Source organism: Scleropages formosus, chromosome 17 (assembly GCF_900964775.1).
Source record: "Scleropages formosus chromosome 17, fSclFor1.1, whole genome shotgun sequence".
NCBI classification, from domain to species: Eukaryota; Metazoa; Chordata; class Actinopteri; order Osteoglossiformes; family Osteoglossidae; genus Scleropages; species Scleropages formosus.
This window is the reverse complement of record NC_041822.1, coordinates 8,718,131-8,741,366: the sequence shown is the minus strand read 5'-3', so window position 1 is coordinate 8,741,366 and position 23,236 is coordinate 8,718,131. Positions and strand designations below refer to the sequence as shown.

General features: G+C 47.9%; 1 protein-coding gene across 2 annotated transcripts; it reads left to right on the top strand.

Annotated features, from left to right (window-relative positions):
- Positions 1-73: 73 nt before the first annotated feature.
- cfap77 (cilia and flagella associated protein 77) lies at positions 74-22,838 on the top strand. Of its 2 annotated transcripts, XM_018759085.2 has the most exons (9): positions 74-182; positions 419-488; positions 654-705; positions 1,144-1,276; positions 13,884-13,983; positions 15,074-15,314; positions 18,347-18,452; positions 18,841-18,942; positions 22,632-22,838. In XM_018759085.2, the coding sequence occupies exons 4-9, from the start codon at positions 1,211-1,213 to the stop codon at positions 22,752-22,754; spliced, it is 738 nt and encodes a 245-aa protein (XP_018614601.1). In that variant the 5' UTR covers positions 74-182; positions 419-488; positions 654-705; positions 1,144-1,210; the 3' UTR covers positions 22,755-22,838. The 2 variants fall into 2 exon arrangements, with proteins under 2 accessions (XP_018614601.1, XP_029115505.1); XM_029259672.1 differs by having other exon boundaries at positions 419-705.
- The last annotated feature ends 398 nt before the right edge of the window (positions 22,839-23,236 follow it).

Genomic DNA, 23,236 nt, shown 5'->3' with positions numbered 1-23,236 from the left:
GCCCGGAAGTAAATATTCAAAAGGTCAACCGGAAATAGTTCGTTGCTATGGAACTAGATACAACAAACGAGGGATTGCAAATGTTATGGGGGAAAAAATGTCCAGGACATTGTCTGCAAGAATAGTCACGTTGTGTGCGTCAAACAGGAATATAACAGATGGAGCTGATATTTGACCATATGGTATTTTACTTATTGACTGAAAATGTACACCCTGTTCCTTCATCTCCACTTCACACTTCTGCAAAAAAATGTGTGTGAATATAAATAAAATGTAGATTACCGTGTACGTTGTCAACAATGTAAACATAATATTTTGCAACGTTTAATAACTAACAATCATCCTTGAAATAGAAGTATGATGTTATATTATTTCGAAAATTGTGCAGACAGTGACCAGACTCTCTTGGTTTCACTAGGTGTTGGGAGCCTCAGTCCCATAACAACGGACTCTACCAGACAGGGGCACAGGGACTCCCATCTAAATAAGTCTGTAGTTTTAAACATTTTACTCTACTGTTGTGTGGGAAAAGTCTACAGAAAATTGAAGCACAGACAAATATTCGTGAAGGATGTGTATTTGCCGTGTAAAATGAGAAATGCATGAAGGAACAAATCAATTTATACTTGGTTTCTCCCTCTTTATGGTCCAAGAGCTTGTGTTGCCAGCCCTAGTAACATTACGCTCCGAGGACGTCTTGCTCAGGTGAGTTAAGGCTTTTCCCCCCGATATTGCAACATATTTTGCTATATGTCAAAAAGATCAAAATGTAGATGACAATGCAGTTGATGTGCATTTCACTGATCTGAAGTATCTGGCAATGACTGCGTAGTGGAGTAAGTGTTACAGTGTGTACAGCGAGGTACAACAGGAATTATTGGAATGCAGTTCTGTGACATAGACTGACAAAGGAAAATTAAAGCACAAAATTAATTAAAAATACTCAGGCAAAACTGTATTCACAGTCGGTGAATGGCAATGGTAAGTTAAAAGTAATAATACATTTCTCTTGAGGTGTGCATGATTGAACTTAAGTGGCATGCACTTGAAAGTTCATTAAAACACACTATTCCAAAAGAGGAGGTCTGTGCTCGGTTCAGTTCGCTGAAACTTTATCGCTTTTCACTCTTGCATTATTTTTAGGCCTAGGTCCAGCAAATGCTCTTCACCGTGATTCCTTGAGGTCTGATTATCCCGGATACCAAGGGAAATGGAGGAGGCTACTCAAGTCGGAGTGGTCAGGGACTCCATGCGGGTTAATCCTCTTTTAATTAGGGTAAGGAGCACGGATGTGGGGGTACTCCTGGATTAGTCACAGTACATTGACAAAGCACCAAGCTGGGACAAGTATACTGTCTTAGCTGCCGTGGGCCAGATAGGGATAATAACACGTTATCATGATGCGAGAAAAAAGGCTTTTCCCATCCTTTCCCTTCCTGCAGCTTTCGCCTTAATTACTAAGAGACGTCTGGTCACAGGTGACCCTCAAGAACGAGTCGCCGAGAAGGGCCGCGTTTCATTTCGCCGCTTTTCTTCCCTTGTCACGGCAAGCATGGCGCAAGGAAGACGGAAGTCTCGATAACTGCTGCGCAGTGAAATACAATTAGTCACTGTTGTCACACTGCGCTTTTGTCACATATGGAGCAGAACAGCTCCAGCTTAACTGTTCATTTTTTTCCGCTTCTCTCAACCTCTATTTTATAATTGTCCGTGTTTGAGGTGTTTGTTGCCTGGACACTTAAAAACTGTTCTTGTAACCGATGTGTAACAAAATTGAGACAATACAACACACACACACAGTTGTTTGTAAGATACTGGGTTTCTCCAGGTGCTCGATGCCAAAAATGGTTCATGAGCACAGAGCAGGACAAAACTAAGTTGAGTACATTGTACACAGCCGAACCCAGTGCCGATGTATAACGGAGATGTGTAAGCATTTTACAGTATTAATATGAAAATCAGTTTTGTCTTCATTATGTAACACTCACTGTCTTCTTGGTCCGACAGTTGAAACTGAAATTGAACCGAAACAGTTAAATCTGATGGATTTAAAACAGCCACATTTATACATTACACCCGAATGTGATGAAAGGAGTTCATAAAGACTTCTTGCCACCCGAATTTTGTGTTTTGAGGCTCGGCGAACACGTTCATTTAAAAAAAAATAACCCGTCGTCATAACACAAGTGTGTAACTCGTAGCTAAGCGTCTGCACTTGTTGCTAGGATACCAAACAATTGAAGGAAACCTTCTCAGTTGACTGGAATGATGTGATTATTCCCTGTAAAATGTGTAACGGAGCACAGTACAGATGAGTTTTCAAATGCCCGAGTATTTCGGGAAGCAAAAATCGTTCACTTGTATTTTCACGTCCACAGTGAATAATTGCAGTGCCGAGCTCTAGGGGGCAGTATTGTTCTCGAAATGGGAGACCACCTGTTATGTTGGACATGACACGCTGTCTGAGCCCACGAGCACTATTTACCTGACCGTAAACAACTTTACAGCAGTAAAAAATGAACTGAGTTAATGAACAGGTGCCATTCATGAATCCATTTTTTACCTGGGAGCGCAAGGTACGAACACTGTATAATATTGGGGACTGTCGGTCAGCACGGTGCAAGATCATTAATATTATCTTCATTTGCCTAGTTTCTACCAGATGACGACGACAACGCATCATTATGCATAATGTATCTGAGCCCCTCGGTGCGTACCGAAAGTGCCACGGTATGGCAGATGGGGCCGAGGGCCCGCGTGCAGCTCGGAACGTGGTGTGGCTGCGTGACCCAGAAAGCGCGGTAATCGATGACCCGAGCCGGGCGGAGGACGCCCCGCTTGGTGGTGGCACTGCGTGTCAGACCCATATATAAAACCAAAGCGCATGTGTGTCTGTGTGAGTGCGTGCACGTGTGTGTGTGTGTGTGTGTGTGTGTGCTGGCAGGGGGCTCTGCCTTCACTGCCAGCCACACCTGTTCCTCATTGTGTGGTGTCTCTCCTCACCTTTCATCTGCTGCCGTGGCCCATCTCTCCCTCAGACAGACTTCCTGTATCCATTATGGATTTTTGCAGCAGCGAGGGCGAGGGCCTCGTCTGCGGCGGCTGAAATGTTTCGAGCGTGAAGTTTTCCAGCCAGGGAGAACGAAGCAGGCCTTCTCCGGCCTTTCCGTACCCTCAGGATGCAGCGCGCCTTTGCTGTAGCGTTTGTACTTGTTGTAAGAAGTCAAACCTAACCTGTTATTGTATCGTGCATGTTTCGTGCAACATTTTCTGCATATTTTTACGGAAGGAAAATTAAAAATTGTACCCAGAAAATCTATCTGGCAATTTAATTGTGTGAAGGCGAATATAATTAAATACATAATTTAACATTTCTCTTACTTACCTTTGCAAGCGACTGCTGTTCATTTTGTGTGTTTTATGGTTGTTATGTTGGTTATTCTGTTCACATGTTTGCAGTGACAAGGAGTTCTGCAACAGCCACTGCGTTGGATCACGTTTGGTTTTATACTCTGTTCATCTTATCCTAGTAAATGAAGTCTGTGTCTTCCAGGGGTTTGAATGTCTGCGCAGTCGTTATAGATTCTGGCACAGCTCTCCCTTAGGATAGTTGTATCGGAGACATAAAAGTACAAGATATATAAAAGTGTTGTCTGCACTGGAGTACCATGCGCTACTTACCCAACCTCTACCGAGTCAGATCTGTCTTCTATAAATTGTGGATGGAGGTAGATTGAAAAATATTTTTTGTAACGGAGTTAAAAGTTGCAAAGATAAATAGCTTACATCTCATCTTCTCCTGATTTACGGGTTTCTAAAGGGGGGGTGTATTTTCCACAACGAGATGAGTGAAATAAAAACATAACTGATCTCTTCTTGTACCCTAATAGGTTATTGCGTATGCCCAGGTTACTAGTAACTGTGAAACCTGGAATTTCTGTGCCATTAATCAACTGAATACTGTGTGGGGAAATGAATGCATCACATAATGTCCATAAACAAGTCTTCCACATGAATGAATATCAATAGATCATTAAAACAGTATGTAAGTAATCTCTTAATTATGAAATATAGTACTCGTGGAACTTATGCCTAAATCGTATGAGCCCATAACAGTGTCGTTACAAATCATTGATGAGAAGTCAAGTTTTTTTTTTTTTTAATCCACTTGTTGGGAAAGTCGAGCTTCAGTGGTCCTAGCTTTACAACATTATGAGTCTAAAAAAGTTGAATGGTGGGGAAAAGAAGAACTGGTGAGCTGGACTGCAGTGTGAGACAGTTATGATTCCGGAATAGAAGAGAGCATTAGCAGACTGGAGCCCTTGGGAAGCTGTGTAAAGTAATCTAACACAATTACAAGGAGGATGTCTGATCCTCCCTTAGCCTGCCATTGCTAAAGCTTCTCCGTCCCTCATGGATCAGTGATCGGCTTCCTCGGCACAAACTGTAGCACCTTACCCCACCTTCACCTGTACAAAGAGACAGAAGTCATCATTTTTAAATGAGCCTTTGCAGCAAATAAGCATGCCGTTCGCATCGTAGTAATATCCCCGTGTCTCCGCGGCTCTCTCCCCTCATGTCGTTAGCATTTAGATAGGCGAGAGCGCAGAGGCCTACTTAATGGGCTTTCTCCGCCCCTCGATCCCCAGCTAAAACCAGCTGAAGTGAGAGGGATTAAATCATAGAACAACAGCAGAAAGGGACCCTGTGCACGCTTCGTCGGCCGGGCTCATTAACAGAAGCCTTGTCAGAATTGATGTTAGATGTGATTGGAGATTATCACATTTAGGGTGCCCCCTCCCTCGGTCTCTCTCTGTCCTCCCGTTCAATTCCCCATGCTGCGGGGCCGCCGGGCCGGCGTGCAGAAGCTGTGTTGATTCCAGCAGCACTCAGGCTTTTCTTTATCTCCTAATTCTGCTTCATTTAAACTTCATCAACTTTTCCAGTGGACCAGAAGAGGAGGTGAATGAGCCAGATTGTGACATTATTTTCTTCCCCTTTTATGTTGCCAGATTTAATTCTCTAATTTCCCTCTGCACTCCCACCCCTCCTGAAATATATACCCCTAGCAAGCCCCCCTTGTGCCTTGAAGAAAGAGAAAACAGGAACATGTGTCCCCCTTCCGCTAACCGTAGCCTCGCTCTCTTTTTTAGGGTTCTTTTGCATGCTTCTTTGACTGTTGCAGAAAATGAGATTACTGTATTTAAATCACCGTGATAATAAAGAGCGCATACACGGCTACACATGGGTAGGATAAAGGATTTTTCGTTCTTGGTATTGTTTGCAGTTTTGCTGGCCACATTCGTGCTGCCCCGGCACAATGGCAGTGTCATCTGGAAGGCTCTTTTCTTTTTGTCCCAATCTTTTCCAGCGCTGTGCCGGTTCCTTTCCCTGCAGCCCCTATGCATAGCAGAGCCTTGCCGGAACTCTGACCCGCACTCCAGACGCAAGCTGCAGGGGCCACGTTCGGACCTGCTCGGCCATCAGACCCGCTCAGGGAGAGCTGTATGGGGAGCTGACCCCCTCAAAGTGAGCAGAAACCAGGTATTGCTGCACGTAAGAAGGCAGCATGGCATGGACTTGTGAAGTCTCATTCAGATCACGTTTTACCTTTCGCTCTCGGACAAAGGTGAACACGGTGAGCTCTCCTCTTCGGAGGCTAACGCAGCAGGTGTTGCTCAGGAGAGACAGCATAGCGCAGGAAGTGGGCATCTTTGGTGAATGAATGGCAGTCAGAATCCATCCTCATCGGCAATAACAGCCTTTGCACATCGGTGTGCAGCTCAGTCTGTAGGAGTAAGTGTGTCAGGATGGAATAAACATTGGGCCTGCTTGGCTGGGAGAAAGAGCGAGATACGGTCCTGGCTGTGTCGGGGAAAGTTATGGATGGACCAGAGCGAAAGGGAGCGGCAGCGTGATTGCACATTTGCCGCAGACGGCCTGCTCACAGCACTCGATCATCTGTGGGTCTTTCGTGGCACCCCAGTGCCGGCCCTCCTCCTCCTGTTAGTACACACTCTACTGTCTTCCCCGTTGCTGTTTGAATCGATTGGTTTTCATAAGCGTGGGGTGGTGACGGAGCACGGAGCACAGGGTGGATGGTGTGAAGCCAGCAGGCAGAAGTCAGGTGTGCATGTGCACGTGAGGAAGGGCAGGGCAGGGAGGTGTGAGTAGGGCGTCTCTCGGCAGACCCCGTTCCCTCTGCCTGGGTCATTACAGTGAGCATTTTTAACTCCATCAAGGATCTCTGGTGGATGTTGGGTGTCTGGAGGCAGCACGGGAGAACAGAGCCGGACACGGGCGTTCAGTAGAGCCTCTGCTTGATATAACAGATGATGAATGTGGTAGGAACAGGGTTGTGTTGGATGATAAGGTAGTCGCAAAAAGATTGCACTTCATGGCTCAGCGTGACGCGACTTTTTCTGATCTTTTAATTCATCTGCTGATTGATAAAAATTAATGGTACAGAGCCTTCAACAGCTGATGTAGTGCAGATGCACATGGAGCGTTTTATGCTGCGGAGATACAAACTGCCTTCCCCCCCCCCCCCGTTAATAGTGTGGATAATACCCCCAATACACTATAAATGACTGACAGGTGAGCTTGAACAGCATGAGGCCAAATTATTAGGTTCACCTAATCGCTCCGAGTTTATTTAGCCACGGCACCTTGATCGCGTGCTGCGCGGACGTGGCCATCACCACAGCTTCATGCTGTGCACTTCAAGAGGCGGGGGTCAAATCCTGGCCGCGCAGCGAGTCCTGCAGGCTTTTGGTGTTGAATTCTAAGGGCGCAGATCTCATTATTCATTGTTATTCTTTCATTGCTCATCTGACAGTTTCATCCAAAGTGACTTACAATTTTACCTGTTTAAACAGGTAGATGTTTTCATGGACCAATATAGCATAGGCACGTGACTCAAGGGTGTCACAGCAGGGGCCCAGCAAACATGCGTTGCAAGTCTGTGCTTAACCACCGCACTTACAGCTGGATGTAGTTTTTAACTCCAGAAAGAGTGCCGCTCTTGAGCTAAGTCGATTCCTCTCGGCTCAGGATGAGATCCACGGAGGGGGCCATTCAGCAGACCCGAGGAGTCTGGATCAGAGTAACCTGGGAGAGCGATTAATATCAGGCAGCTAATTATAACGACAGCGCTCCGGCACCTCCTCTGGAGGAGAATCTTTCAGTCACCGCCCGGTTCGTCTTTGTTCCTTCTTTTGTACGGTTTTATCAGCGCTGCAAGCTGGCAGCTGGGGGAGAGGAAGCTTTCAAGATGTGGAGAGGCACCTATTTGTTTTAGTTAACATGACTTTCCTTATTATGCTTGACAGCGACTGTTATGTTGTACGGGTAAGAAGAATAGAATAAAGCGTTCAAACTCGCCAGATGAGGCATCATGTGACGTCAGGCATCCAATCCTTGTAGTGCTTTTTGTATGGGGCCAATACAAGTTCTTATCTGTTTGCAAAAGCTAAATGTTTACTTTAAAAACAAAATCGATTTGGTTGGTCGCATGGACGATGTATCGGTACCTTAGGTTGGCTTTGTCGAGAGTGAGAATTAGTACATGAAGCTGTGACCCTATGACACAAAACATTTTCATATGGTCATAATCTGGTAGAGTTACAGGGATGAGCCAGGCATTGGCTCCTGGGACTGAGCCAGGCGTTGGTGGTTCTAATCAAATTTATGGGTGAGCATCCTTTTGAGGTGAGTTTGAGTTTGATTTTGCCAGCCATACCCCAAGCTCCACTGAATCCCCCTTTGCTGCCCCCCACCCCAAACTCTATTAATTCCCTTTTGATGAGGCATGCCAAATAAATCCCATTTTCATGCCTTTATTCCCTCCTGGCTCCTAAACGAGAGATCAGGGGAGCAGATTTAGGGCCGTTGAGCCTGTGTGGTGCTACAATGGGGTCCGTCTGCGCTCATCCCTGTCTCCCATTCAGCCTCATTAGCAGGCGGCCCCCATGCCGTCAGTCCAAGGTCCACACTGGACCCTTGTGCTTTTGCTCCTCACATGGCCAGGGAAACATATGAAGACCCTCGTGTGCCAATGTGTACTCCCTCATATATACGTTTGTGCAGAGAAGGAAATGAAAAAGTGTAGTGTTGAAAGACATCACACCACTGATGGCAGCTTCTGGTCTCAGTGCACAGTTTCTTGTTGCGTCAGTCCATGACTGGCATTGTGACTGTGATGGAAAAGAAACTTAAATGTAAACACACACACACACACACACGTGTGCGCACACAGGGATGGCATTGTTACGTGAAGCCTGGCCGCGCTGCGTTTGTTTCTAGCGGCTGCTCTGTACAACGCAGAATTCCCCCCGCAGACCCCGTTCGCACCCGTGCGGCTCCCCGCTACGGCAGTAACAAGCTCCTTCATCTTCCCCTGTCAGCGCAGGAACGTCCAGGCTTGTTATTGATGAGAACCAGCTGGGACCAGCGCAGGTACAAACAGTGGCAGACAAAGCACAATATACAACTGCAGAATAATAATGTAAATGAGGGGTGCGCGTCGAGGTGCTGGGGACCACTGGGCACTTGGCAGTCGGCGTGGCAACAGTAAAGGGACCGACACCATGGGGACGGAGACGTACGTTTTTGCAATGTACTCTGCAAGGTGCGCTGGGAGCTTACTAAGCAGATCAGTCACAGTGAAAGAAACTGCAGCTACACAACATTGATTTATTGATTCTCTATGGCGGGAAAGGTGGCCTCCGGATTTGCTACCCGCGTTGAAGTGCTTAACCTGGAAGTAATGTAAATCAAATGACTTAGAGACTTCTCCCGCCTAATGTACCGCACCGAACAAGCGATGCGGTGCCGTGTTTTGTGCAGAAAGCCCACGCCAAATATTTGTTTTATTTCCAGAACTGACGAACGAGTGCGTTTGCCTGGGAATCGCTACCCAGAGGCCTCTCCTGTTTGGAGAGTCGCCTCCAATACAATCAGTTAAGCGCCAAGCCAGGATTTCTTCAAATTTGCGTACCATTTCTCTTTCACAGATGCCCACCACCTCCCCTCTGTCACGCGCGTAGACACTCATACTCACGTTGTCTTACGTCTCTTAATGTGGGATTCACGCAGACCCACTTTAATGCAGGAAATGGTTTCTATTCTGACCCCAGCAAAACTCAAAACCATAAAAACTGATTTAAAACTTTGTGTAATTTTAGATTTTTAAAAAGCGAACCTTTTTTTTTAAATAAGCATTTTGTTTGGTTGGCACGTCTCCGAAAAGTCAAGTTCGGGACAAGATAAGATGGGATAATACGTTTCAAGGTCTTCATGATTTTCTGGCCTCGTGGGGATGTTTTCCTCAAAATTGTCCCCCGGAAGGATGGCAAAACATGTACACAAAAGGACGGTGTTCAAACGTAGCCGAAACAGCTGATAGAAGGCTCACATCTCAGTGAGTTCTGCAACTCACCCCAAGCGTTCGTTTGGCCAAGATGTTGTGCTTTAAAAGCAGGAGGACATTTCCATTCCACCCCTGCAAGACACATGCTCTTATGTTTGTGCATGTTTGCTCTTTCCTTCTGCAGGAGAGGCAGAGAGTCCTGGCAGCTCATCTGTAGTGCACCAGCGTTGCTGAGGCTTACCCAGACACATGCTCCCAATTAGCTGGCCTTCTTAATGTAAATGCTTCATAAATTATCCCCAATGCTCCAGGATTAGGCTCTCATAAAGAGAGTTAGCATCTCAATAAACAGCCAGGTTGAGCAGGGAGTGCGAATTAGACAAAGGAAAGGGGTGGGGGCAGTGGGCTGGCGATGGGCAAGGGGTAAAAGGGTACCGCGGTGAGGCTGGTCGCAAGGGGTTCGCCGCTTTGTGACAATTTACTTGTACAGAAAGTGCCGGAGCAAATTGCATTTGACTGAGTGATTGAGAGGTGGGACAGATTTGCAGGGGATGGGCGAGAAGGTAGAGGAGAGTAATTGAGTGCCAAAAGCACATCGGAGTCCCTGTAAATAACAGGAAAATGGTGATAAATAACCAAGGTGATGGTCCTTGTTCTCCCCACCTTGCAAATTGCTCTAATCCTTATGAATATGTGTATGCTGCAGAATAAGCTGACAGTGCACTGCAGAATTATACTTTTTGATTTAGCACTTTGTTCGTGGAAAAATATCTCCTGGAATGATTATGAGATGGCAATACTTATCTGTTTGAATTAACTGTACTGTGGCGAAAAAGGAGCCTGTTCCCTTCAAAAAGTTGCACGGTTCAGTGCGTGGAATCCAGCTACTTTGGTACTTTCGGAGAAATTAGGCGACTTGAACATCTGGAGGTTTATGCGAGAAGGCTGAACAGTACCCTCGAAGAATGCCAACGAGCGTGTAACGCGGAGAGCTCTGACACAGCGCACTGGCAGGCGCCACCCCGGGTTCCGCACCGTGGCTGATGTCGCCGAATTCGCACGGCGCCTCACAGAAAGTCGAGTGGCTTATTTGACTCAGGCGGACAAGTGTCTCTGAACCGAGAAAAGACGGACCACCCCGCCGCCCGCAGAGCTCCCGCCAAACGTAGACAGGAGAGCCGCAGAGGGCCATGTAAAGTCACATCATCCTTAAAACAACACCAGGCACACACAGAGGCACGCACACAAACAGAGGCACACAGGCGAGCACCATGCTGGGTCTGCAAATGGGCAGGGAGGCAAGATTAGGTTTAAGCCCCATATTTCTGAAATGATGGTGGACCTGCTGTCCCCAGATCAGGCACCAGATGGCGCAGTGCTGGTGGAGCCAGCAGATAATTAATCGAGACAGATCGGGCAGCATTACTTTCTATTATCTTCTAATTACTCTCCGGCAAAGCGCTTATCCTTAAGTTTCTGTAAAATGATGGCACGGTGAGCCTCCGTTAGCCGCGTGGAGGGAGCCAGCTATCTTGGCTCAGCATTCTTTCTCAGAGAATGGATTACGCGCCTTCTCTTCGGGGAGAGCACAAATTTGTGCTGAGATGGAGATGCAGACTGGTGGGTGTCAAAGGTTCCCAGACTGGGAATCCGCTGCTGAATTGGATGTACTGTGTAGGTGCTTTAGAGTTCTAGATGCTTCCCTGCTTCCCGCTGCATGAAGACATCCATGTCTGGTCGATCCGGTACATGTAGAGATTTCTGCCAGTCTGGTGTGGCCTGACAAAGATCAAGATAACACCCCTGCGAATTCGGTTTTTTCCGCTTTCTAGATGTTCGGGGCCTGAAAGAGGCCGCTTTTACAGTTGCGGAGCGCGCACGCGTGCGCGGTACGACGTGGACGTACGCGGTGCGCCGCGTGCCGGACTGACGTGTAATTTGACACAGTTGCGTTGTTGATCAATCCTCCCAGTTTATGAGCTGCACAGCAAGGGTGTGTAGATGCAAATGAGAAAGGCTAAATGCCACTGAGGGGGTACGAGGGGAAAGCAATTGCTCCATCTGACAGCACAGAACGGGGAGGGGTTTTGGAGAAGACCATGCAGAACAAAGCTAATGAGTGAACAAAGTGCATCAAACCTTAAGTAATGGACTTTTAATTAATGATTCCCCTGTGGAATTCACCGGGTGAGCCACAGCTCCCTTCCACCACCAGCTGCAAGGCAAAGGACCTGCATTCGCTGGCAGATTGCATGTAGATCCCCGAAGCCGGTGTCAAAATATGACCTTCCTAAAGGTGGACCAAGCACAAGTCAATAATGAAGTGCTCGTAGGGGTAATTAGTACCAATGGCAAGTACCTGTAGTAGCGAAACAGAACTGAAGAGTAAATAACGTGATTTACGTTCAGTCGCTTTTAGCACCGGGAGCCAATGCAAGTGTGTGTGTGTGTGTGTGTGTGTGTGTGTGTGTGTGTGTGTGCGTGTGTGTGTGTGTGTGTGTGTGTGTGTGTGTGTGTGTGTGTGGGCGAGAACAGGGGAAGTGATGTAACAGAGACATGAACTCCGGGGTCAGATCAGCTAATCTCAGCAACTGTGGAAATCCGAAAAGCACACAAGGCCAGAATGGAATAAAAGCGCGAAGAAGTGAAAAGAGAGACGAGAGAAAGGGAGAGGAGAGGACAGGGAGATCGTGATGCAAGGGATGATTATGTTCCCTCATTCGTGGACGCTTTGTGACTGTGTGAACAATCTGCTCCTGGTGACCCATCCTGGGACAGGCCTGAAACAGCCCCATTCTCTGGGTGGGCCCAGCTTTTCTGAGCAAGTCCATGGCTGGTTAATTAAAGCACAATAAAAGAACAGGTCATCAGTAAATGAGAGCATAAAGGAGCTTTTGGTTTACATAATCTCCTTTTTGTGTGGAAGGCATTTACATTTTTGTCTGTTTTTCCTCGCGTATTGAAACTGGGCAGCACAAAAATGGCAGACGGAGTCGGGAGAAATGTTTTGCCAGCGGTCACCACATTTCTCCGAGCGTCTCTAAATAGTGCATTAGAAACAGATCCGCAGATTAAAACAGCAGTGGGGATTAGAGCTGGACCGGGATGCACGGAAGCACAAATCTAGAAGATTGTCCTTTTCGCACCCGATTTTTTTAATGCTTGCCAAGGTCTTGCATTAGAGGTCAATCATGAAAGCTGATGAACATTACACTCCATGTGGTCTCCAAAGTGTTTTTCCATCCCGGTAAGACAAGCCCCGGGATGGGTTCTTGCTCCGTCCGTGGTGAAGCGGTTTGGACCTGCACCCCGCTGGAGATACCAATCCGGAGCGCAGCGATTATATCTCGTAGCTGAGTCATATTTAACCAGCTGAGCGAACGAGCTCCTTTAATTCAGACATTTTGAGATTTAACATATCAATCTGGAAAACGATGATTGAAGACCTGAAGTCCTGGTGCTTTAAGTGGAACAAGTGCCTGTGCTGGATTAATAAAAGAACACAAAAGCTTGCCTTCTGACAAAACAGGCGATCATCCTCCGCCGTTTCATCTCTATCCGTAAATCATACAAGACAACATGAAGAGAGCCAGTGGCGGGCGCGGTGCTCTGTAACTGACACACCGGCTCTGCACCTCCGTGTTCCCTCACTCATTAAACGGGATTCCAGATCAAAGGTGTATTCTTTAGCATTCAGGTAGTGCCGTGTGGCTCGCGTTCCCTTTCCTCTCGTGTCATCCTCGCTGTCGTTTGATTCCCACTTTCCGCCATCACTGCAATGACTCCTCCTTGAAACATCTCAGTGCAGTTTAGAGGTTTGAAACCAGGAGGAAGCTATGTGGCACCTATTCCCGGCTCCCGGGCCATCCCCCCTAGGATCACCCAGAGAGGGAGATGACTGAGAGTTGGGGAAACCTGTCTCCCAAAAGGAAAAGCGTAGCTACATTCTTCGTTCTCTTGTCTCTGTCAATCATTCTCTGGTGATGACTCATAAAACACAAATTTCACATCACATGAGGCAAGCAATAGAGACCGAAGCCGACTTCCTCAAGATCATTTCGACTGCGGTTACAGCTCCTCTGGGTTCACCTTCTACACCATTATTCATCTGTTTCGTGCGCAAAATCTACAGTGGCGTCGTGTTGCTGACAATCAGCACTTAAAAAAAAGTAATAATTTAGGTCATGTTTCCACTGTATTTGCAATTAGTGCTTTTTAAGACTTTTGCATAATTAAAAATGCCGTAAATGCGATTGTTTTATCCCGTGTCTCTCGAGGCACTATCCTTTGTAAACAAAACGAATGCATCTGGCAAAAACGCAAACCGCTGCCGATGCGTTGAGTTTTCAACAGTTTTTCCACATGTGCTCTAAGAGCGTTTGAGATGCCCTCACAACAGACCCTGTATAGGTACTAGACCGAAGTGCGTGGAGATTTTGAATGAGGGCCGTGAGGAGTACTCAGAAGTCCCTGAGTATTTTTATGACTGGGTGCTTTTGTTCCTTGTCTGTAGCCCACGCTGGGAAAGACTCGATCGAAAGGGTCGTCGTTTCCGGGACCTGACTTCGTGTACGGAGCTGTGACAACCGTCAACGATGGCGGGGTCGCTGAAGGTAGGAAACCCGTTCCTCACTCTGGAGCGCTCACGCACCCGTTACCCAGATCGGTGCAATATGAACAGCTCCGCGCCTCCGTCAGACGTAGCTACCAAACAATAGGGATGATCGCTAAACTTCCTGTCCAGGGATGATGTCACTTCCCGTGCCTTCACATACCGACTCCCGAAGGCATGTGGCCCTCGCCTTTGGCTAACCCTAACTCGCACGAGCAGCGCATGGCCGCCGCACCTTCTGTTCCCGCTCCTCTCACCGCCGTTTTAATTATACATCGCCAACAACCAGCAGACATTGAAAATGTCAAGCTTTCCCCTGAACCCCTGTGAGCTCATGCGCTTGTGCCAGCCAGACCCAGTGGGAATGTTTCCAGAATAGGATGAACTGTCAAGTGTGAGCCACTCTAACTGTTTAAACACCCTGCTTCCTGAAGTTAAACCCCCCTCAGATCTGTCACTACTGACTTTAGAGAGGGAAAAAACAACTCAAGAGCTATTCTTTTTTTTTTTTTTTTTAAAAAAAAAGGTTGGACTTCAATAATTGTGACATGAATGACAAATACTGCATGCGGCATCGGTGTTAATGAGACCTGGGGAACACACCTCCGTCTTGTCAGAACGATGGGAATTTGTGAGAAGCTCTGTCGAATGTGTTTGAAAGCATCGCTGCTTCACAGCTAATGAAAATGTGCAGACGGGATGTAATTTCGCAATGACCCTTTTAATTTATTCTTTAATTCCACGAACCCCCGTAACCGAAGACTCGTTTGTTTGAATGAATCGTGTTTAGTCTCAAATGGAGTATCTTCGATTTGCTACCCCAGATCGTGGGTAAATATATACGAGTGGAAAAAAAAAAAAAAAAAAGAAGAGTCGTAGCGCACCGCCTGTATTGTCTGTAATAACAATGCATATTTGTTAACAAGTTCTCCGTCACTGTGCTGAAATGATGGTTCCTGGACAGAATTTCTTCGAATGAGTCAGAATGCCAACTGGTGGCGAGCAGGTGAGAGTCGTGAGGTGTTTTTAGGAGCACCGAAACTGAACCCCCATCTCTGTCTGCACTCTCCCGTCTGCCTCTCCCTTGACAGCCATCTCCCACTGGCGCACGGCTGCCTCCCGCAGCAGCGGCTCGGGGGCTCGCACCCGGCGCGTGGAAAAGAATTTTGTGGCATTGAACCGGGAGGGGGTCAAGTCGGGCCTGGTTACAGCCAAAGAGCATTACCAGTACCGCTCTACCCACGACATCAGGCTCGTCCCTTCCAAGGGGAGTTCTCGGAGTGCAGCTCACCCACGGTTTCCCCCCGACGTGACCTTTGGCATGTCCACACGGTGAGTCCTCATCTGCGCCGCGCACCGGGGCGCATTTCCACCCGTCGCCGGCACGTTTCGCGAGGCGTCGCCAATTTTAGTACCGTTTCCTTGGCACGGGAACGAAAAGGGAATTAGTGGCGGAATTAAATTCAAACATTTAATTAATTTTTAAGTTAGAATGACATCAGCGTGTCAGCTCCGTGGTTCGGCTCTGCGGACCAGGGGGCGGAAGGTCCTCGGAGAGGCTCGCATCATGTGCCTGGGAACACAAAATACAGTTTGTACAGTTCCGCACACAAGACGATTGCCACAGGCATCTCCGTGTCTGTCTCCAGGGAGCAACCCTTTCAGTTCCGTGACAGGGTGGGTGGTATTTTTAGATTTAAAGAAAGAAGCCGTCATTGAAATAATAATACCATAACTACAGCAACATGAAGAAATGCCATCGCCGATTCTGTTTTTCTTACTGAGGGATCTGCTCTCGGCTTACGCAAAGGAGCCAGATCCAGATAGGGGTCTAATTGCTAAAGAGCTAATCCAGAAAACAGTCCTTAGCCAGAGTGAATGTCAACGCTTTGTGCGGGGAAATTTGTCATGTAGGTTTTGAAGCGATGCTTAATGGCTGCGTTCGTACCGGGCATCGTAGTTTATCGGACGCTGCTGGCTGTGCTGGTTCACACTCTGTGTTCGCAGACGCCGCGGAGGATGTTCATCTCCATTAGCAAGGTTTCTCCGAGCCGTGACAGCCAGAGTCCGGCAAGTGCAATCAAAGCGCTTTTAATCCCCGGTGCTGAGCGAAACACGGAGCTCGCTCTCGCTCTCGCTCCCAATCCACTGCGCAGCAATGCAGCGGCGAGGTTCAACCTGCACTTTCATCAAGCAATTAGCAGCCCCTCAACAGCATCTTAACACAAAATTAACTCAACGGTGAAAAATTAACACCAATTTTCACGAGACATAAATATAGGCGGGCAGCACCTGCTGCCGGCGGACAAGACGAAATTTGTAGCCGTGCAAAGCGGCCGTCGCCGCGTTACGCTCTTACGCCGACTCGGCCGAGACACAGCAGCTGGGGAAATGTAACATTTTTTTGAGAATACGTGGAAGTACGCCGCCGTTCGGACGGATCCGTAAACGTTCTCGAAAGTTCGCCTCCCTCACGATCATAGCTGGCATTTAGTGAAGGAGCAGGAGAAAGGTGGCTTAGGGACAGATTAGGGAGGAAGCCTATTCATCGTGAGCTCCTCCGTGTCTGCAGAAGAGCCGCAAGAGCGCCGGCGTTCATCACGGATGCATTCCGCTTACGCCAGGGCAGACTGGACTCTTCCCTATTCATTCTTCATCTAGTTTCCCCTCTTTGCTCATTTTTCGTAGCCAGTGGCACGCTGGAAAATGGAGCTCAATGACTTAGCCAATAACACCCCCGTGTGCAATTGGTCTCTGTCCGCACCAGTATGTTTTTCTTTCTCTGCCTTGTTCTTCTTTCTCGCTCTCCCTCCCTCTCACCCTCTCTCTGTCTCCCTGCCCACGTGTCAGGTGTAGATTTATTCGGCCTGCAGCGCGTGTGGAGCGCGGCTGTGTGAGGGAGCAGGGACAGGGTCAGGAGGAGGGAGGTGAGCGTACGATATGAGATAAGATCATGGCTCTCCAGGGACTTGTTTGGCCCTGCACCCTATCCATCAAACGCCGGTTCCCGGTGCCAAGGTCAACTCTAATGAGCATGTGCCGGGATATAACTCTCAGACCATCCCCCTACATGTTTGCTACGGAAAAACGCACGCAAAACACCAGATATGTGTGTACACCTACATACATCACATGCAAACCAAAAAAAAAATTGTACCGACAAGAACTTCGATGCATACGGTAGGTTAGACGCTTCTTTCCGAAGCAGCTTGCAATCATTTACCTGTTTATACAGCTGGGCAGTTTTTACTGGAGCAATTTAGGGTAAGTACCTTGCTCAAGGGTCCTACAGCTAGAAGTGGGACTCAAACCTGCAATCTTTGGGTCCAAAGGCAATAGCTCTAACTACTACGCTACCAGCTGTTCCACACACATTCCTTAATTTACATAAAGCTATCAAAAAATCTGACCGAAAACACACCGGGTTCTCACCTTCACAAGAACAGTGTGACAGTTGTAGAAACTCACTGTACTTTTTACGAGTCATATATTCCTTACAGTGCTGCACCCTAACCCTAACCCTTTACGTACTAGAGCACGGTGAAATCATCAGTTCAACTTCATGTTCATATGAGCTTCTTCAGAGTGGATTTAACTACTGACTACGCTATGTTATGCATTCTCTGATGAAGTCAAACTAAGTTTTTCGCACCAGCTGTAGACAAACTGGAAATGTACACAGCAGCGATACTGCAGTCCTCTTCTCAGATGTCGAGTTGGCACGGCCCCTCTCAAGCACACTACCTTTAGATGGCATGAGGCATCCGGGCGAAAATGGACCAGTCCTCTTTTTGACTGGGTGTGGTCAAGTCGCCATCCCAGAATGCTGCGGGGCTGCCGGACAGGGTCGGGTCTGGAGGAGACTGGACGGAACGGCAAGTGCCGCAAGTCTGCCGACTCTGCCTGACCGGGCCCTGGTGTCTCCGGTTGAGGTTCAGGAAGGGGCGGTAGAGCGATGTTCACCCAGCACCCCTGTCCAGTCTCATTAAGGCATTGTGGCAACGGGCTGCAGCGTGCAGTGGGGCATGTGGCACGTACTAATGAAGCAATAAAAGTCACTGCGGGGGTGCGGGCTGGGATGCCCAAGTCACCAGTGACGATCCGGGTGATAATTGAGACGTTCCAGGTCCACATATTACCTGCATATTGCACAGATTAAAGGCCAGGCAGAGGAACCTGTCTGCACATGGCTGGGTTTATAGCAAAGTGCTCTTCCAGTGTCACAGAGCCCCTGGTCTTATGGGGGCATCACAGTCTGCGCTGCAGGAACATGTCTGCTGCTTCCTTTTCATTTGGGTGTGCATAACCGTTAATTGACCCTCCCAACCCGCCCCAACTCCGCCAACCCCTTGCCTCTTTTTCAGCACCTCCAACCCAGTCTGGGAGCTCCTGCAGTACAGGTTTGCCCAAAGCTGGCTGGAGGAGCAGCAGGCACAGGATAGGATGCTGCTAGAGAGACGGCACAAGAAGGTGAGAGAATGTAAAGGTGTCAGCGGGAAGTGGACCGCAGTAGAGAGAAGGCACCATGCTCGTGTCAACGTTATCATTCTTGTTGCAATTATTCTTTCAATAATAATAATAATAATAATATTTATAGTGTTATTTTTTAAAACTATGCTTATTTAGTACACTCATACTCATCTAAGCGGACTGACAGCGCAGTTAATGAAGGCTGCAAATGATGAGATAATGCAGAACGTGACTAGACATGTACGAATAAACGAGGACGGTAACATTTTTATTTTCACAAGATATTATCACTCAGCTTTGGCTGCTTTAGCACTGTGAGTGTGTGAGGTTGGGTCCCTTTGCGTAGGGCTGGGTCAGTGTGTGAGGACGCGCAGTGATGTTTCCACAGAGCCAACTGGGTCAAATCCGCGAGACACGCACCACGCTGCTCAGAAAGTGTCAGCCCACGGCCGAGCCCTCCGCCCTGTGGAAGATACCCCGCTTCCAGAAGGTAAAGAGCCAGGAACAGTGCGGCACGTACAAGGACAATTTCCCGCCTTCGTTATAAGGGACTTTTGCTGTCAGTTATGAGCTGGATGTTGAAAACTATAGATATAGTTACTGCAGGCGCCCTGTGCTCTGTTGATGGAGATCGTGGTCGTAACAATAGTGGATCTGCCGGAAAGTCGCCGCGTGGAAATTCCTCGGCATGTGATGTTCAGCTCCTGTCCATCGCCCTCTTATGTCTGTGCGCTGATTTATTACGGTTGCGCTTGCCCCCTCCGACTGCAGGCCGTCAGAGTTGGGGGGTAGTTGGGTCGGGTCGCCCCAGCGCTGTCTGACAGCTTGCGTGGGTCTCCCCGCAGCAGCTGGAAGAGGTCTGTGCCCACCCACCCCCAGTGCTTTCAGTCTACCCCACTTCTCCAGACAGAAATGTCTGTGCAGAGGGATTCACATTGAACCTCAACCCTCATTATGGGGGGGGGTGGGTGCTGATGGTGGTGGTGGGGGTGCTTCCTCTCTGTCTCCTTGCCACCTTGTCAATTACTAATGTAACTTTCATTTCTGGTTAGTTTAGGTTTTCGTTTGCTTTGGGAATTGCGGACACTGCCCGAGTGTGAGCGCTCTGAGAATACCTGGTGTTTTCATGCCCCCCCCCGTTGCCTCGTAAATTGTGAGCCAGAGTCAGCGGTGTCACTGCTGCGGTTCCCTGTTTTTCTCTGGCTCATGGGCACATTAGAGACTGGACATAGCGACACGGGGCATACAAATTAAAAGTTTCCTTCCCACTGAGCAATCAATACAGCTTTGTGCATGAGTGGTGTTTGTGGAGCAGCAAGCGGCTTAACTCGAAGAAGAGCACCGGTGGGGCGGCCGCAGGAGCACGGGGACGCTAGGACTGAGACTCATTTTGGGTGCTTGCTTCATATAGCCAGACACGTTCACCTCCGCTGTCCAGCTCGCGGTTCACATAATGCGTGGTCTTCGCCCCTCAGCTCCTGCATTCGCTCTGGGCCCCTTCAGCCTTCACTGTGCCTCACCTGCTCCTAAGTACGTGTCCTTAGACGAACTCTGTCCAGAACAATTAAACAGCTGCCTTTAAACACACCTGGGGGCAGAGCGATGAGGAAACAACAGGAGTTCCCTTTCACACACACACACACACACACACACGAGGTTGCATGCCCTAGGTTCAATAACCCACCACAAGGTTCTCCGATAGGTACTGGTATGGATGTCCGATCTTGTGAGTCTGGGCCAGTTGCTCTCCTCGCCTTTCCTCTCAAAGACACTCCTGTCCAAAGTGCATCTGAGGTAAGACAGTCAGATCTCAACCATAGCTTTCCAGGGGCCTGAGATATACCGCAGGACCAGGCTTGGAATCTCATAGCTGTAGGTTTGAGTGGCTTCGGTCTCCCCGTCACTCTTTGTTGTGTCTGTGGAGTGGGAGGTGAGCCGAGGTTCTAGCAGATAGCTTCCATTGAAAGTGATGATTTCCTTCCGAAGCCCTCTGCCTCTCCTAGTGATCCCCCACCCCCCCCACCCCCTTCCTCGCCTATCCACCCCGTGGCTTGCACAAGCCTCCAATTAAATCAAAAGCGGTTTGTTTTTATTGGTCTTTTGCGCTGACAAGTGGGCTATCATCCTGACGGCTCTACCTGACAGGGAGCTGCAGAAAATCCTCCATTGACAATGCCCAACGCTTCCAATTAGGGGAGAATCAGACTCCTGGCGCGCTAACGATCTTTCCACCCTCCCTCAAGTGCACGCACGCACACACACACACACACACACACGCACACACACACACGCACACACACACACAGGCACACAGACTGCATCCCGTCGTCTTCCCCTCACATTTTTTCCTGCCCCATTTTTCCCATCTTTCCTTTTTTCTGTATGTCTCTCCTCTGCAAATTACCAACACAAAACGGGATGGCATGCTGCCGGCAAGGCCCGCCGTCCAAGCCTGTCAACTTTAATGAGATGATGAAGGTTTATTTTGGCTGCATGCATGTGCTAAATTCTTTCTTGTATGACAGCTGACTGTGAAAGGCGAATGTTAACCTTATAAAAGATTTAGCAATTCTCATTATTTTCTGTCAAGTACCATATCTGATGGCTGTAGGTTAGACATTTGCATCCCTGACTCCTCTGGAGTGGGCCTCTTTCATTTTCCTCGTCATTGTTTGTTTGTGAAGTCAATTTTTTTTCTCATTTCTCTGTTTTCCCTTTGTTGAAATGCATGTTTTTCTTCTCTATTTCAAAAAGATATTGAGATGCCAAAATTCCTCCAAAGGCGACGTTGCTTCTTACAAAACAAAATATATATTTAACAAACATCTAAATAAATAAATAAAAGGCACAAAATTCATTGTGCTTTTCCTTTTCCCGTGAATGGGGTGGCATGAACTGTTCGAAACTGTTCCTCAATCTTTGAAGCGTCCTAAAAGTATTTTGCTACATGTTAAATGTTGGGGGGGGGGCGGTGTGTAAGCAAACGCACTGGAGTGAGTGCCTTGACAGAGATTTCTGTGGGCTACAACTTTTATATATATTTATAAGTTAGTTTTGTCACAAGACACATTTTACGATTTTGTGTCAAATGCGTTCCCAGGCGTCATATCAAATCCGAATGCCTGAAGGAAAATGAAGAGCTGAGCGAGAAGAAATACGGGAGGTGGCACACATAAGCTGACAGAGCTGCCTTCGACAGTGTTCACTCACACAGCACAGCTCAGCTTCCGGACCAGTCTGGTCTCTGCCCCCAGAAACCCAGCTTATGTGTCCTGGACACTCCTTGACATTTTTATTCAGTTTACACCTTATTAAAGTTATAGGATTCATCACACAGCTCTTGAATGTTATTTCCATGTTTTTTGGGTGATGGGTGGTACGTGGGGGGTGGGGTGGCACGGCAGGCTTGGCCGGGGCCTGCTCTGTGGTGGGTCTGGGGTTCGAGCCCTGCTTGGGCTGCTTTGCAGCGGACTGGCGTCCCGTCCTGGGTGTGTCCCCTCCCCCTCCAACCTTGCGCCCTGTGTTACTGGGTTAGGCTCCGGCTCGCCGTGACCCCACTCGGTACAAGGGGTTTCAGAATGTGTGTGTGTGGTACATAAAGATTATACATGACTGATGACTGGGTAATGTTACATAAAGGAGTGTGGGCTGCTACTGATTCTGTACTGATGAAACACAAGGGGGCTCTGAACGTGCATGATGGAGTCACTCACCTCAGGCAGGTGCAGGGTCCACGGACCCAGCTGAGATTTAACACACCTGCACACATACACATAAACACACAGTGTCTGTAGTACCTCAGCTCCATTTCCACTGGTTCACAATGACCTCGTGGCAATATCACACTTGTCGTCAAGCCCCTGCGAAGGAATACACGCCTCGATAACAGACGCCTTCCAAACTCAGCCAGGTCCGTTTCAACGGTGCCCCAAGAGTCTGATGGTAAATAAAGGTAAGCGCTGAGAAGGAGCACAGCAGCAGGGCAAACAAAGCGTAAAATAAACACCAGTGTTAGATTGTCACTACTTATGTCCACATGCATGTACATCCAAATGGTGTGTGAAGGTAATGACTGTAGAACAGTTAATGATATTTTATTTTAGCCGACAGCTAAACACCGTGCCTGGGCAGTGGAAAGCTTCACTATCCTAAAGTGTCCTCCGTGTCTTTACTGTGAAGGTGGGACCTGCGCTGGATACCTTCCGTGATCCTGAAGCTCGGAAGAGAGCCTTCAAAGCCCACTTCTCAGATTCCGTGGCACGACGGGGACAGCTTGGCCAAGGCACCTACAATGTCAATTAAAGCGGCGCAGTCAGAGAGAAAGGCAGGGAAAGAGGACACGAGGTCAAATATATTTGTATAAACTTTTTGTAGAATAGATCAATAATTCACGCACATATATATAGTTTTTTGTAGGGGTGGGTGAGGTATGATAAGATCCAGTAAAATAGGAATAATTAGATTGTTCTCAAAATGACATATTTTCATGTAGTTTTTTTTCCCCAAGTTTTTTTTCAATGTAAACGTGTAAGAATGCAATTGTAAAATACCGCATTTGTGTTTTTCCTACCACCGTTCTGTCTTAAAAGTCGTCGTTTGCCTTCAGTGGGTCGATTTCCCAAAACCATGTTAACCTTTTGATGATCATTGACTTCCTACTGAACTACAAATACTGTAACGCTGAGATGTGTTCTAGAAAGGGGTACAAAGTTGGTTTATGAAGCATGCTATATGTGTGCAAAACAATTTGATGACGATGTCCGCCGCAACCTCACGAAGCCCGA

Coding starts and splice junctions, on each gene's coding strand:
- cfap77 (XM_018759085.2), top strand. CDS start 1,211: ATGGAGGAGGCTACTCAAGTCGGAGTGGTCAGGGACTCCATGCGGGTT. Junction 1,277..13,883: donor TTAATCCTCTTTTAATTAGG/GTAAGGAGCACG, acceptor CCTTGTCTGTAG/CCCACGCTGGGAAAGACTCG. Junction 18,453..18,840: donor TAGAGAGACGGCACAAGAAG/GTGAGAGAATGT, acceptor ATGTTTCCACAG/AGCCAACTGGGTCAAATCCG.